At 48.7% G+C, this 13865-nt stretch overlaps 1 protein-coding gene across 1 annotated transcript in view; it reads left to right on the top strand.

The window, feature by feature from the left end:
* SMAD6 (SMAD family member 6) overlaps positions 1-13374 on the top strand; it is a 178005-nt gene extending 164631 nt beyond the window's left edge. The window contains exon 5 of the mRNA XM_009995318.1: positions 12442-13374. Coding sequence (XP_009993620.1) covers positions 12442-12983 — 542 coding nt within the window. The 3' untranslated portion in view covers positions 12984-13374. The remainder of the gene's footprint in view (positions 1-12441) is intronic.
* Positions 13375-13865: the final 491 nt, after the last annotated feature.

Here is a 13865-nt window from a genome sequence, read left to right as displayed (position 1 = left end):
GCATGTTGGAATCGTCATTTTTAGGTTTTGTTTGGAGGTTTTAGCAGTTACTTTCAAAGCCAGCAGATCAGTGCGTCGTTCTGCTGATCCCAGAGTGCTGCTTCCAGGTGATTTCCCTGGGACTGTGGAGATTTTGGGTGAAAAGTCATAATTACTATAAATCTACAGCAAATATTTGGACCCCCAGTGCCCAGGACTGGGTGTAACCCAGGAGGAGGTGGCCCCAGAGGATGATGCCCTCTGGGATGTCTCTGCAGTAGGACCCCACTTTTGGCCAGCATGATGGGAAGAGCCTGGCTTCCTAATCCTGCTAGAATTGCTCCAGGCAGGAAAGGTACTCAGCAGGTTTGAAGACTGAGAACAGTGTTTCACCACCCTCACAGCAAATAATTTCTCTGTCAGATCTCATCTCAGTCTTCTCTCATATCCCATCCCTTCCTGCCCTTGTCCAAAGCCCCTCCCCAGCTTTCCTGGAGCCCCTTCAGGCACTGGAAGGTGCTCTAAGGACTCCCTGGAGCCTTCTCTTCTCCAAGCTGAACCCCCCAGCTCTCCCAGCCTGTCTCCAGAGTAGAGCTGCTCCAGCCTTCTTTGTGGCCTCCTCTAGACTCACTTCAGCAGCTCCATGTTCTTCTTATGTTGGGGGTTCCAGAGCTAATCCAGCCCCGTTGGCTCCCAGGGCTCCCCAGACATCATCACCCTTTACCCCCCCTCCCCCAGTGCTGTGCAGGCACTCGGGCCCTTCCAGGATGGAAACTCCTGGATTTTTGCAGGTTTGGTGAGTTGGATATAGAAGATGCAGGGCTGGCAGCAGGTCCCACTCCACCTTCATCTCCCTGGGGAAGGGCTCTTCCATGTAATGACTGTAGACACTGGGCTGTGCTGAGGTGGGGAGCAGAGGGAACAGGCACTTCTTTTTTTTTTTTTAGGCTTTCTTTTATTTTTTCGTTTGGAAAAGCAGCCTTTTGCAGTCATGCAGTCCCAGTTAAAATTAGGTTTAAATTACAGGCCTGGCTGTGGCTTTTTCCCTTTCTTTCAGAATTTTTGCCAACTTGCAATTTACTTAATGAAATCCTGCTATTCCGTTTAACAGGGATATTTTTTGCAGATGTTGATTTAACCCAGCTTTATAAAATATGTTAACTGTGCAGTTTCTTTCCTATTTTTAACAATTTAAAGATCTCTAATGCAGGAACTTTGACAGAGTTTATAATGTTGATAGCATTGGTTTGTTTGTACCATGCAAATACCCGGGCTGGACACTGAGGCTTCCACATCATCCGCAGCCCCTTCAGGAACAGTCAGAAATGTTGCAATAATGAGCAGAACTTGTCCCAAGGTGGAAACTCTGTTGCTTGTGAATGTATTTCTGTAAAATCGTTGACCCTGATTTTGCACTCAATTGTTCTTCAACTTTCTTTTGGGGGGGTTCTTTGCATCCATGTGGATATTTTATATGTGTATATATATGGCATGTACAAGACTGGATAAGTGGAATGAGCCTCTTTTGGGCTGCTGACATTTAGGCTGCTGTCAGGCAGCCTTTTTAGTGTATAAAACCAAGTGTCTTTGACCCCCCCACACACCTTGTTTTATATTTTAAAATGAATTTCCCTGGAGGGGAAAGGAAGACTCTGATGTTTCTCTGAGCACTTGGCTGTGCTCAGATCTGCAGTCTTGGACTCCTTAGCCGTAACGAAGTGTTCACATGCTCTGTTAATCTCCCTGTCCTTGATTTACAAAGAGCCCGGCCTGCTCTCCTTCCCATTTTCCTCTCGATGGGAAAATCACTTACTTTGGTACTGAATTTGCAGAGTTTATAAGTGCAGCCTGTACTTTGAACCCCCCACCCGAAGCGTCTGGTGGAGGAGTTGTAGCCACGAGCCTTGCAAAGGCCAGTCCTGAAAAGATTAGTTTTAGCTTTTACATTTCAGCTGCCCTGTAAGAAGGAGGGGACCTTGTGCAAGAAAGGTGGGAGGGTTTTTAATCTGAATTAAGACCCTTCTTCATCCCTGCTTCTACACCCACAAATTACTTTAGCTGGGTTATGTTGAATGAGTATTACTGGAAATGAGGAGACCCAGAGCTGATGGTGGCAGCGTCTCTGCTGTGTGTGTCTGGCCATGTCTGTGCCATAACTCATGAATCCTTTTCTCTTTGAACATCCCGAGTGAAGCTGGAATATTGGGGTGTCTGGGATTCATATTAGTGCAGCAGGACAGGATGTATCCTGTGGAGTTGTGTGTATGTTTTGGTATTTCCCTATTTCCCCCCCCCCCCTTTATTTTTTGTAAGAAACTGTGGTTTTTAGAAATGAAAACAACTCCTTCTTGGCCAATGAGGGTAATTAGCATGAGTCACCTCCACTCTCCATGTGCAAATACAAGCTTAGGAATTTTGTCATTTGGGACATGATTGTGAAGATGCTTTTGGGGACTTTTGGAGGCCACAGCAATGCTTTTGAATGTGGCACATTTCCTGTAGATGGTTTTCATCCCCCATCCCCTGCTTCTCGTTTGCACAATTTTTCTTTATTTTCTTGCTTTCTAGATTTATAGTGCTGTTCCACGGAGGGTGGGAAGAAGATGATGTTTGGTCTTTGGGTGGGTGATCTTAGCCTGTACTAGCAGAAGTGCATGCTCTTGTGCTGCATCTGCTTCTCTGGATTACAAACTTGTGGATTTCACTGAGAAAGGGTCAGGACACCCTTCCCACTGCATCCACCGTGGCACACAGATGACAGAAGGATTGTTACCCATCATGTTCATGGTGGTGTAGGTCCTCCCATGAAGCAGAAGGCGCCAGCGTGGCATCCTCACTGCTTCCATGGCAAATATGAGGGATCAGCAACAGAATCCTGAGATGCTTAAGTCATTGTTTAGTCTTTGCTTGAAGTGGGAATAAGAGCCCATGGATGCTGGCCACCAGCAGTCAGTGGAGCAAGCTGCTCACTCGGAGTAAGGGCTGGAGTAGACCCAGGAAGTGTTTACAGCTAAATCCATGAACCAGCTATCGGAAAATCTGGTGAGTGTGGGTGCACATTCATGCACGCATCCCTCTGCACGTTCCTCCTGGCCCAACAGGAGCCCATTCCCCTGCTCCCCACCAGCTCTGTGGGACCTGCCTCGGTGGCCACTCACACTGTGTACAAACGCTATCCCCATTGCTTGTAATTCCTCTCCCAACACATTTGAGCCCCAGGACCTTCCTGTACAGGTTTATCCTTTTAGTGTGACCAAATTGGCTTGCACATCCAGGGTGGGGAGGATTGTTTCCTCACCAGGGGCAAGCTGGCACCCAAAATCCTTTAATTCCCTGTAAAACATGGGCAAATCTGCCACGAGAGAGGACTTGGAAGCAACCACAGGCAGCGTGACACACGGTGGCAGCCACAAAGCTGTGCCCCTCTCTTGCTCAGACAGGAGTCTTGGGAGAGCTTTGTCGGGAGAAGGATCTTGGGCTTGGACCAGTGAGAACAAAGCCTGAATTCCCATTTCTTTCTCAACCTTTGTCTACTTCCCATATCTGTAAGGGCATTGATACTGTGCTGGGAAAAAAGTGACTTTTTTTTAAGGATGCTGGGGGAGAATAACCAGGCAAGGGGAGGAATTGGCCAGAGACCTGAGGAGCAAAAGATGGGGTGGGAAGGGGGACCCACAGCCCATCTAGGTAGCAGCAAGGGTTTGGGAGGTACCAGCGGGGATTTGGGGTGAAAGCCCAAGATTTTTGTTCCTCAGAGGTCCCAGGTTGGGATCTAGTGGCCAGACTGCACCTAGGGAGGAGCAAAGCGGCTCATTCCCAGCCCATATGGAGGAAAAACCTCTGACAGGCTCCTGCTGGTGGCCCCCAGGCAGCCTCCCCAGCCCGGCACTCCTCCGTCGCCGCTTGTTTTCCAGGCTGGTGATAGTTCCCTCAAGCTTTCGCAGTCCTTGATATTTGCGGTGGTGTTGGCATCGAGCCGACAGACATCTGTCTCCAGCGCCTCGCTCTGCTCCTGAGGATGCTGCTTGTGGCTGTGCAGCCCCCTTGCTTCACAGAGATCAGGGTGGCCTTGGGCTTCCTCAGCCCTCTCGCTGCTTCTCACGTTCTGCCTCCACTCCAACACCCCTGGGTTGAATCTGATGGAGATGCGATAGCCGGACCAGCCTGGCTACGGCCTCCCTCTGGGGGGAGCAGCTCTGGCTGGAGCACAACTGCAAGCCCTCCAAGCATACCCGATAGTGAAGTTTTACTTGGTTTTGCTTTGTTTTTTTTTCCACCCAGAGAAGCATTTCCTCTCATTTTCTGGTTAGCAGAAGTGGGAACAGTGGCAGCCTGCTTCGTCTGCCCTGTGCCGGCAGTCCAGAGTTTCCAGCTTTGCTGGTGGCTTTTTAGGGCAGGTGGTACATGGCCAGGCTGGGACATCCGGATCAGGGTGTCCTTGGGCTTCCTCAGCCCTCTCGCTGCTTCTCACGTTCTGCCTCCACTCCAACACCCCTGGGTTGAATCTGATGGAGATGCGATAGCCGGACCAGCCTGGCTACGGCCTCCCTCTGGGGGGAGCAGCTCTGGCTGGAGCACAACTGCAGGCCCTCCAAGCATACCTGATAGTGAAGTTTTACTTGGTTTTGCTTTGTTTTTTTTCCACCCAGAGAAGCATTTCCTCTCATTTTCTGGTTAGCAGAAGTGGGAACAGTGGCAGCCTGCTTCGTCTGCCCTGTGCCGGCAGTCCAGAGTTTCCAGCTTTGCTGGTGGCTTTTTAGGGCAGGTGTTACATGACCAGCCTGGGACATCCGAAGGAGGCCTTGGGTAGGGAGACTGCTGAGCATTCACATTCTGGAAATGGCAAATTTGGGGAGTTACGGAAGGAGCTGAGCTGTGATTTGGGGTTGGGGCTGTGCCGAGGGCAGGGTGAGCAGTGCTGCTGGCTGTGTGGCCCATGCAGGGCAGCCCTGGTATGCCCTGGTATTATCTAACAACCAGAGGGGAAAAAGGGCCTTTTCTTTTAATCTGCTGCTTTTCTTTGGAGAAGGTGTCTGTGTCAGGTGTCGTGTCCTGTGTCAGTGGTTCTGCTGCCACCAGGGATGCTCCAGTGCAGTTGGCAAGTGCTGGGAGTGGGGAGACTCAAGCATCTCCAGGAGCATTGCTGCAGCCATTTTGGCAATGTCCTCACCAACTCAGCATTCCCAAAATCACCTCAGCATCCACTCCACCCCAGTCATTTAATGCTGATGTGAACCAGGCTGGGCTTTGGTTAGGTTACAGCCCAAGCCTAGTGCCTCTGGACCATCACCCTCCAGTAAAGATAATTCCCAGGCTCAGCCAACACCCAACGTGCTCTGCCTGAGAGGTGTGATGGAGGTGGAAAGTGGTGTTATTCCTGTTTCTCTTCAGAGGGACCTGCTAATTAGTTGCTGCTTTTAAAATGCTTTGAAGCCCTCAGCCGAAACTCCATTATGAGTGAGAATTATTATTATTTATTTATACCATTTTCCAGAGTCTCTTCTCCAGGATGTTCCCATTTGAGCAGATTCTTTCCCTTCCCCGAGGACGTCAGTTGGGATTTCGCCTAAAACTGCTCTGCAAAGCCCAAACGGCTTTGAAAAGGGAGAAAGGGAGCTCAGGAGGTCCAGCAGGATTTGGCCAGTCCAGGTTCTGCCCCACCAGCCCAGTTGGATGCAGTTGGTGTAGCCAGGATTGCAGGAGCCAGCCCCTGGATTAATGACTAGCGAGGGCTGGCCCAGAGCCAGGCGGGAGCGGCGCAGGGAGGGGAGCGTTGGACGTTGAAAGGGAAATCTGCTGTCGGGGTGATTTATGGGGTGATTTCTCCCAGATTCTCTGCATTTTTCAGGCTCTGGCAAGAAAAAAAAAAAGGTATTGTGTATAGATAGTTGTTTGGAGGAGCCGAAAACGTGCGAGTTCTCAACCTACAAAGGAGGAAAAAAAAGGGATTTTTTTCCCCCCCACCTCCATTTTCTTGCCCCCAGGCTGACAGCAGGAAAAAGCCAATCCCAGTGCACAGAAGATTATCAGCAAACCTGATTTTACAGAAGATCAGTTAGTGGAGACCTTCTCCCTGTCCTGTTCCTGGTGTCCTTCACCAGGTTGTTTCTCTCCCCTTCTGCAGCTGGTTGGGGTGCAGGGTGGCAGTGAGGGGGCTGCGGGTGCTCCCGGAGGTGCCGAGCGTGATGCCAGGATTTTTGTCAAGCTTGGGTTTACCCAGGGCTTGTTTCCAACAGTGGAGAAGTCTCAGCCAAATTCTGGTTGATGACAGGTCTGGTGCTTTCATAATTGGCAGCCCATGTAGGTGATTACGTTTTGGGCTCCTTTTGAAGATGTATTTACATTGTTGTCTTAACTTTTACATGCCGGGGATAAAGCAGTTACGTGCCCAGCCCAGGAACTTTAAAGCAATGAATGTGACTGTGAGCAAGAGATTATATGGGGACTGTTCAACTCAGAAATCTAAGTCCAAACATCTAAATTTCTTGGAAACACTGGCTTTTAGGAGTAACACATAAAAATGTCAGTAAAAAAATACCTGAGTTGGGCTTTTCCAGGTTTGTTTTTTTTTACTTTCTAAGACTTTTCACCCTTGGCTGAAAAGACCTTTGTAAACCATGCAGGGGAGCTGGGGGAAAAAAAAAACCCTGCTAAAATACCTTCAGGTCATGTTCTGGACTGAGTGTTTAATGGCCAGAGAAGGGACTTCAGAAACAAACTCCTTGAATTCAGCTTGAAAAAAAGCTAACTGATGCTGGCTTACAAAACTAAACATGCCATGTGTTTTTCTTTGAGGGATATAAAAAAAAATGAGCATGAGCTGATGATTTTGCAAAGCGGTTTCTTTTATGCAGAGAAAATTGTTTTTCATCCTAATTCTTGGCGTTGGCTCCTGTCCTGTGTTGCTGTTTCTTGGGCTGCCATGGAAATATCCCCCTTCCCCCCAGGCCTCTCCACACACCTCTTCCACTGGCTCTGTTGCCCATCAGACCCTTTTTTTGAACTCATTTAATGAATTAGCCCAGCACAAGTGTTCTTCTGAGTTCATCATCTACTGGGTTCAGAAGTTAAATCAGCTCATGGAAGGAGACTGAGGAGCACTAAAGCTCTGCTCCAAGTTAGAGGCTGGAAGAGGAGGAGATGGAGGATGAGGAGAAAGAAGATAGAGATCCACAGTGGGTATGATGGTAGTGAGGGTTCTTTTTAAGCTGTCGTGGTGCTTTCTTTGGTGTTGTTTTCTGCCAGATGAATGAGCTGAAGTGGTCTTGGTGACTGCACAACAGCCATGTCCAGCATGAGGAACATGCTAGTAACCAGGCTGGGGTTGGAGGAGTTGGGACCTTTTTGGCCACAGCAGTGGTGACACCAAATTAGTTGTAATATGAAATCATGTTCTTATTCAGAGACATGAGCTGGGCTGAATCTTTATGTCTCTCAGCAGAGCAGACCAGCACCCAGGAGAGAGTTTCATGCTCTCCAGCCTGGGGAAGGTCTAGGACTGCTGTCCCTGTGGCTGACCTCTGTCATCAGCTGGGGAGCTGGTGACAGCTTTTTCAGGGTCAGTCTCTCTGAATCAGGGAGCAAGTTTGTCTTGGTTGAAGCTGAGACATGCCAGGATCCTCAGCTCATTCTGGGCCTTAAGAAGAAGGTCCAGGAAGAGCCTAGGGCCCATCCTCCTGCTTGCACCCAGCTGCCATCTCTTTGCAGAAGCTCATTGTCCTGCTGTAACACAGAGTTTCTTGCTTCATCAGAGAAACAAAGAGTTATTAGAAAAGGAGACTAAACTGTCTTTGTCTTCGTTGCGACTTTCCCTGACTTTTGCTGGGGGGCAGGATGGAGAACCTCCTGCTTCCTCTGCCCCTCTAGTGTCCCCAGGGCCAGCTCAGGATGGCAGCCCAGGTCCTGCCCAGCCTCCTGCCTTCATTTGCAGCTTAATTGTTGCCTGAAATATAGATGGTGGAGCCAATGGTGGAGCACTCCCATGGGCTGCCAGAGGAGCTGCTGGCTGGGCAGCTTATCAACAGCTGCAGCTCCTCCAGGGGTGGGAAGGTGCCTTCAAAGTCCCAGCCCTCTGCTCCTAGAGAGGATGGACAGATGGTGGCCAGTTTGTAGCCACGTGTCCCCAGGGCATCTGCTCAGCTTCTCCCCTGCTCTATAAGAAGGGTCTCCTGCCAGGGGTGATGGTGGCACGGGGGCTCCAGGGGACCACAGAGATGCATTCCAGCTGAAATGTGTAAGGCCAAGGTATTTTAAGTGTATGGCTTAACGAAAATGGTGGTGAGCTTTGCTGGGGCAGATTGACAATCAATTTCTTCTCTTTTTTTGCAGAGCCATAAAAATTCCATTTCTGCTGTGGAAAGTTTTAACCCCTTCCTTATCCTGGAACTTGTTTTAAGGGTATTAATGGGGATTATTTTAGCCAGTGGCTCCCCAGTGAACTGTTACAAGATTTCTGGGGGAATGTGTGTGGGTTTTGTGCTGGGCTTTTTATCTGGACCTTGTTTTAGTGACCTGTGTGTGGCTGTAACCATCCTTCTGCCATGCTCCTGTGAGGTGGGTCATGTCAGCATGTGTCTGTGCTGTGGCAGAGGGGAGAAAAAAGACACAGCAGCTATCTAATACTAAAGAATGAAACTGAATAAAGACCTTAGCTATTGAGAGAGGGTGTAACTGAGGTCCATGGCCAGGAGCATGATGCTGCCCTGAGACAGGTGTATAGGAGGGTAGGACATGAAAATAGGGGGTAGGGACACCTTTGGATGTTCTGCTTCATCTCATCAGGTGCCCAGTTGGGCACTCTAGTCCCTGTCATGTTTGGAGCATTCAATGTTTTGTTGGTTTTTTTTAACTTGTGTGGCCATCTTAAATGTGTTTTGAAAGCCCCTGAGTGTGGTTTGGGGTTTTGGGGAGGAAAGAAGGGCTGGCATCACCCGTTTCCTCAGGGTCTCTGCTTGGAAAAACAACACGGCGCCACTTGTGACTGTTTCATCTGTGCAAAAAATGGGAATATTCCTCAAAGCACCACAGCAAACTTCCCCTCTCACCCCTCTTCCCTTAAGCAGCAAGATCTTACTTGCAGCCATATATTGTGGGGGCCGTTTGACCTGCTGAGAGGAGGTTTGGTGGCTTGGGAAGAGCCAAAGCATGAATCAGATTTTAATGGTGTGTTTTGTGATCTGCCCATGTTTTCCATCCTGCTTTTAAGTGCAACATCAGTGCAGGGTTTTGTTTTGGAAAAAAGCATCTTTCTTCTCTCTTTTAATGCACTGCTTTGAACTTCACTGGCATAGAGCACTCTCAAGTCACAAATAATCTAAAACCTCAAGTTATTTTCTTTACCTCCCCACTGCAGGGACCGAAAGCAGCAGCGCTGCAAACGCCACAGGGATGTACAGTATTTGCTCTTTCCATTGCTTCCCATACCCAGATTCCCTTTCCCTGAGCCATAGCAAGACTCTTTTCCCATTCAGTTCTGGTTTTGATTCTCCATCTTGCTTCCTATCTCGTTGTTTTTTTTTACCTTAAATGATTTGAATTTCCTCTGGGGATGTGTCTGCTGGGAGGCACTGCCGCGGCGGGGGAAACGGCGGCTCAGAGGAACGAGTAAACAAGAGCCAGAGTTTCAGCTGGTCCATCTGATCAATAAAAGTGGCTTTGATGGGAGAGATAGCCCTGACGCCAGCCTGAACGTAGCTGGGAGAAGTTGTAGCTGCCTACAATGATAGTTGTTCAAAACGCTGTGTATACCATCGAGGGAGGCACTGCCGGACTCAAATATTTTTCTTTCTTCAAAAAGAAAGCTAACAAGCCTGCCTCTGTTCCAGGAGAAAAGGGGGGGCGAGGGGGGGGGGAAGTGGATTTTCTTGTCTGTGCATAAAGGACAGTGTGGAAAAAGAGGAGGAAAAGTGGAATATTTATTTAAAAGGCAGAGGACATGGTCGGCTGTCGGCTGAGTGATGGTGGCGAATAGCTGGAGGCCAAACTAAGACTTGGCAGAGGATGAGACACAGCACAGGCACCTGTGTGTTTGGGGCCTGCTGAAGTGTTTGCTTCATCTCAGGGCTGCGAGATGAGTTCAGCTTCTCAGGCTTTGGCTGAGATAAAAGAAGGAGAAGGAACCCACCACGGCATGGGGCAGCCAGCATGGGCGGTGATGGATGGGCCTGGGGAGAAGAGGGACCTGCCCAGAGTTCTCTGCAGGCAGAGGTTTTTCAGATCAGCCTTTAACTGTCTCCTCTCAGGGTGTTTTATTCGCCTGTGGGCCATGGGCAGGTTACTTTTGCAGCTGGTGTGTGTTTTTTAAAGCCTTTCTTCACCCCTGGCCAGGAGAAGTGGAGTGGAAAAGAAACTTTGAGTTACCTGATATGCAGGTACCTATAACTTGCATCCTTGCCTGTTTGAAGAAGCAGGGGTGCTTTGAGCTGGCAGTGCCAGTTAGGAGCTGTGACAGAGATGAGAAAGATCTTGACAGGGAGAATTTCACCCCTCAAGATGCGTGCATGGATGGATGGACTGAAGCATATGCCATAAATTGCGTGGAAGGGATTTTAATAAGGTTATTTTGGATGCATGAAAGCAGGAGATTTCAAAAAAACCTTCCCCTGTTTTCAGGGTGGGTGTAGATTGATGATTTTGCCAAAATATTTGCCAGTTCCTGGAAAACAGAGAGGGCTTCAGGGGGCAAAATACGACTGTCTGCGTGATGGGAAGGCCAAGGGATGTTATCAGAGAAGGTAAAAAGATTTTAGTCCATGCCAAACGGTTGATTTTGGGGGTTTGTACAGATGGAGCTAAAAATGGTCTTGATTCAGTAACATTCAGTTCAATAAGAGTGTTGGTCAGATTTGTGTCAGTGCCATAAACTTGATTAACATCATTTTTGCAGTTGCTGCAGAAATACTGCAGAGAGGTTCTAAATCTTCATACCACCAGTGTCATGAAAGTTTCAGTTCTTGGCAGGGCTTTTCCCCTGCCTTTAGAAGGCCCAGGACATCACCTCTCCTCCAGTGTTTAGGGAACATGAAGCTGTTGGCTTGTTCCTCCATGGAGCATTGCCATAAATGTAGGGAAGTGGTGTTTCTTTTCCCAGTGGGGCTGAAGTGTCTGATTGCTGGGGGGTCTGAATAAAATGAGCATTAAACTGGGCAGGGGCTGTTGGCTGGGTCCTAAAAATTATTTGAATAGATGATGGGAGGAGTAAGGGACTGATCTGGCATTTTTCAGGTGGTTTAGACCTGTGATGGGTGAAGGGTTTGGTGCAAGATGATGAGCATCACCCAGTGAAAACCCCACCCCCTTCTCCCTTCAGTCTCCCTCCCTTTAAATTTGTATAGTTACAACCTAAGTTAAACTCAAAGCTGCTTCATTCAAAAGCTGGTTAATGGGGAGGATTGCCCGTCCCCCTGCAGGGTCTTTTGAGCCTGAAGAGAAGTGGGGCTGTGCTGGAGACCCCGTGCCAGTGGGGTCCCTGGAGCCAAAGAACAGCATCAGCCCCGCACGGGTAATGGGAGGTGACGGCGCGAGGGCGGAGGGGTCAGCAGGCCACGGGCGCCTGCTGCATTGTCAGGGAGCTTAATGTGGGATGGAGCAGGCATGGCTGGAAGCAAAGCTCCTTGCTGGAAATCCCAGGGTGTTTTTCTGTGAACTGGTATGGCAGGAGCAGGAGTGCTGTGCGACAAGAAGTTAATTCGCCCTCTTTGGGGCTTTTTTAGGCCTGAGAGTTCCCATCTTCCTTCTGGAGGCATCATAAACTCCGGAGGCGTCATAACTTAAACAGATTTTTGGCAGTCTGCATCCCTCCTGTCTTCCTTGGATGTAATTCCTAGAAAGAAAAGCCATTTCTCATTGTTCTGGAGAGAGTTCCGATGGTTTTGTAGGAGGACATGTATAGTTCCTAGGAACTACTGCCCCTCAGCATGAAATGCCTCCTCAGATTTCATGTTCCCCATGGGAACATCAGCATCCCTGTCAAAGAATATTACATAGCTGAGATAACGGGTCAGTCATTCAAGCACTTCATGGACATCCCCTGTGTTACAGCTCAACACAAATTGGCCTTCAGAAAGGGGGTGCATCACCACAGCAATGCTGGAGGAGCTTGGGGACCCACCAAGCTCAGGGCTGGCTGGGTTGCAGTGATTTATCTGTAGTGGCTCTTGGTAGTAGTTCTCAGGGTCCTGGATGCAGGACTGGACATGAAATTAGAGGCATTGAGCTCTATTGGTCCTAGTGGGTGGTCACCAACCTTTGCTTGAGCTTGTTTTGTGGCAGCATTTGACATAATTGAAGGTGGGCTTTGGGTTGAAGTTGAGCTTTGGTTTGAACTTGAGCTTTGGGTTGAACACAAGTTCCATTCCCATGTGAGCAGAGCCGGTGGGTGGGACAAGCCATTTGCTTACCCCCCATACTGGTCTTTCCCCAGGCGACCACAGCAACCCCTGACTCTTCTCTGCTTCCCCCCAGACACCAGCACGTCGCCCGATGCCGTGAAGAGGAGCCATTGGTGCAACGTGGCCTACTGGGAGCACCGGACGCGCGTCGGCCGCCTCTACGCAGTGTACGAACAGTCTGTCAGTATCTTTTATGACCTACCTCAAGGAAACGGCTTCTGCCTCGGACAGCTAAACCTGGAAAACAGGAGCGAGACTGTGAGAAGGACTCGAAGTAAAATCGGCTACGGGATTTTACTGAGCAAAGAGCCGGACGGCGTGTGGGCCTATAACCGCAGCGAGCACCCCATCTTCGTCAACTCCCCGACACTGGACATCCCCAACTGTAGGACTCTGATCGTGCGCAAGGTGATGCCGGGATATTCCATCAAGGTGTTTGACTACGAGAAGTCCTGCCTCCTGCAGCACGTGGCCGAGCTGGATTACGCCGACGGGCCCTACGACCCCAACAGCGTGAGGATCAGCTTCGCCAAGGGCTGGGGGCCCTGCTACTCCAGACAGTTCATCACGTCGTGTCCTTGTTGGCTGGAGATTCTACTCAGTAACAGTCGGTAACAGCCTCTGAGGAGAGGAAAGAGAGAAAAAAGAGGAAAAAAAAAATTAAAAAAAAAAAGACACAGACTATCCCAAATATCATCTACCTAGATTTAATATAAAGTTTTATATATTATATGAAAATATATATTATACTTGTAATTATGGAGTCATTTTTACAATGTAATTATTTATGTATGGTGCAATGTGTATATGGACAAAAACCAGAAAATGCACTTTGGCTTATATAATTCTTTCAATACAGATTTTCTTTTTTTTTTTCTAAAAAGAAAAGAAAAATTATACAGCAAAAATAGGAGAAAACCCTAATTTTGATGTATGGTTTTTTGAAATATTATTAATACCCAGACAAAAAGCTAATACCAGTCACTCATTGATAATAAAGTATTCGCATTATGGGGGGGGGTTAATTGTCTTTTTTTTTGTCTTTTTTTTTTTTTTTTTGGCCCCCTGCCCCAAGTATGAAGCAGTGTCTGCTTGGGGGTTCTGCAGTCAGGAGGGTTTCCAGAGGGACAACCACTGCCTCCCATCTCAGCCAGGACCCCTTAGGAGTTGCTGGAAGCTGTGGTTGTCTCCAAGAGGAAGGTACATGAGGATGCTCTGGGAGCCAGGGAGCAAATGGAGAAGCTCAGAGGAAAATCTCCTGTAGTTCTTCTTGTTCAGGGCTCTTTGATCTCTCTGATAACACAAAACACCATGAGGATACAGTGAAGATGAACGTGCATCTGTGTGTGTGTGTGTGCAGATGAACAGGTATCAGTGCAAATCCACAGGTGTCAGAGTAGTGGGATGAGCAGAATAGACCACGGCCCAGTTTGCATCATCAGCCTTGCACTGGGGGTGTCTGGGAGTTCAGCATCTCCTGCACGTGTCTGATGGTTG

This window comes from Chaetura pelagica, unplaced genomic scaffold, assembly GCF_000747805.2.
Source record: "Chaetura pelagica isolate M959 unplaced genomic scaffold, ChaPel_1.0 scaffold453, whole genome shotgun sequence".
In the NCBI taxonomy this organism is placed as follows: Eukaryota; Metazoa; Chordata; class Aves; order Apodiformes; family Apodidae; genus Chaetura; species Chaetura pelagica.
Note: the sequence above shows the minus strand (reverse complement) of the source record. Positions and strands in the feature narration are given on the sequence as shown.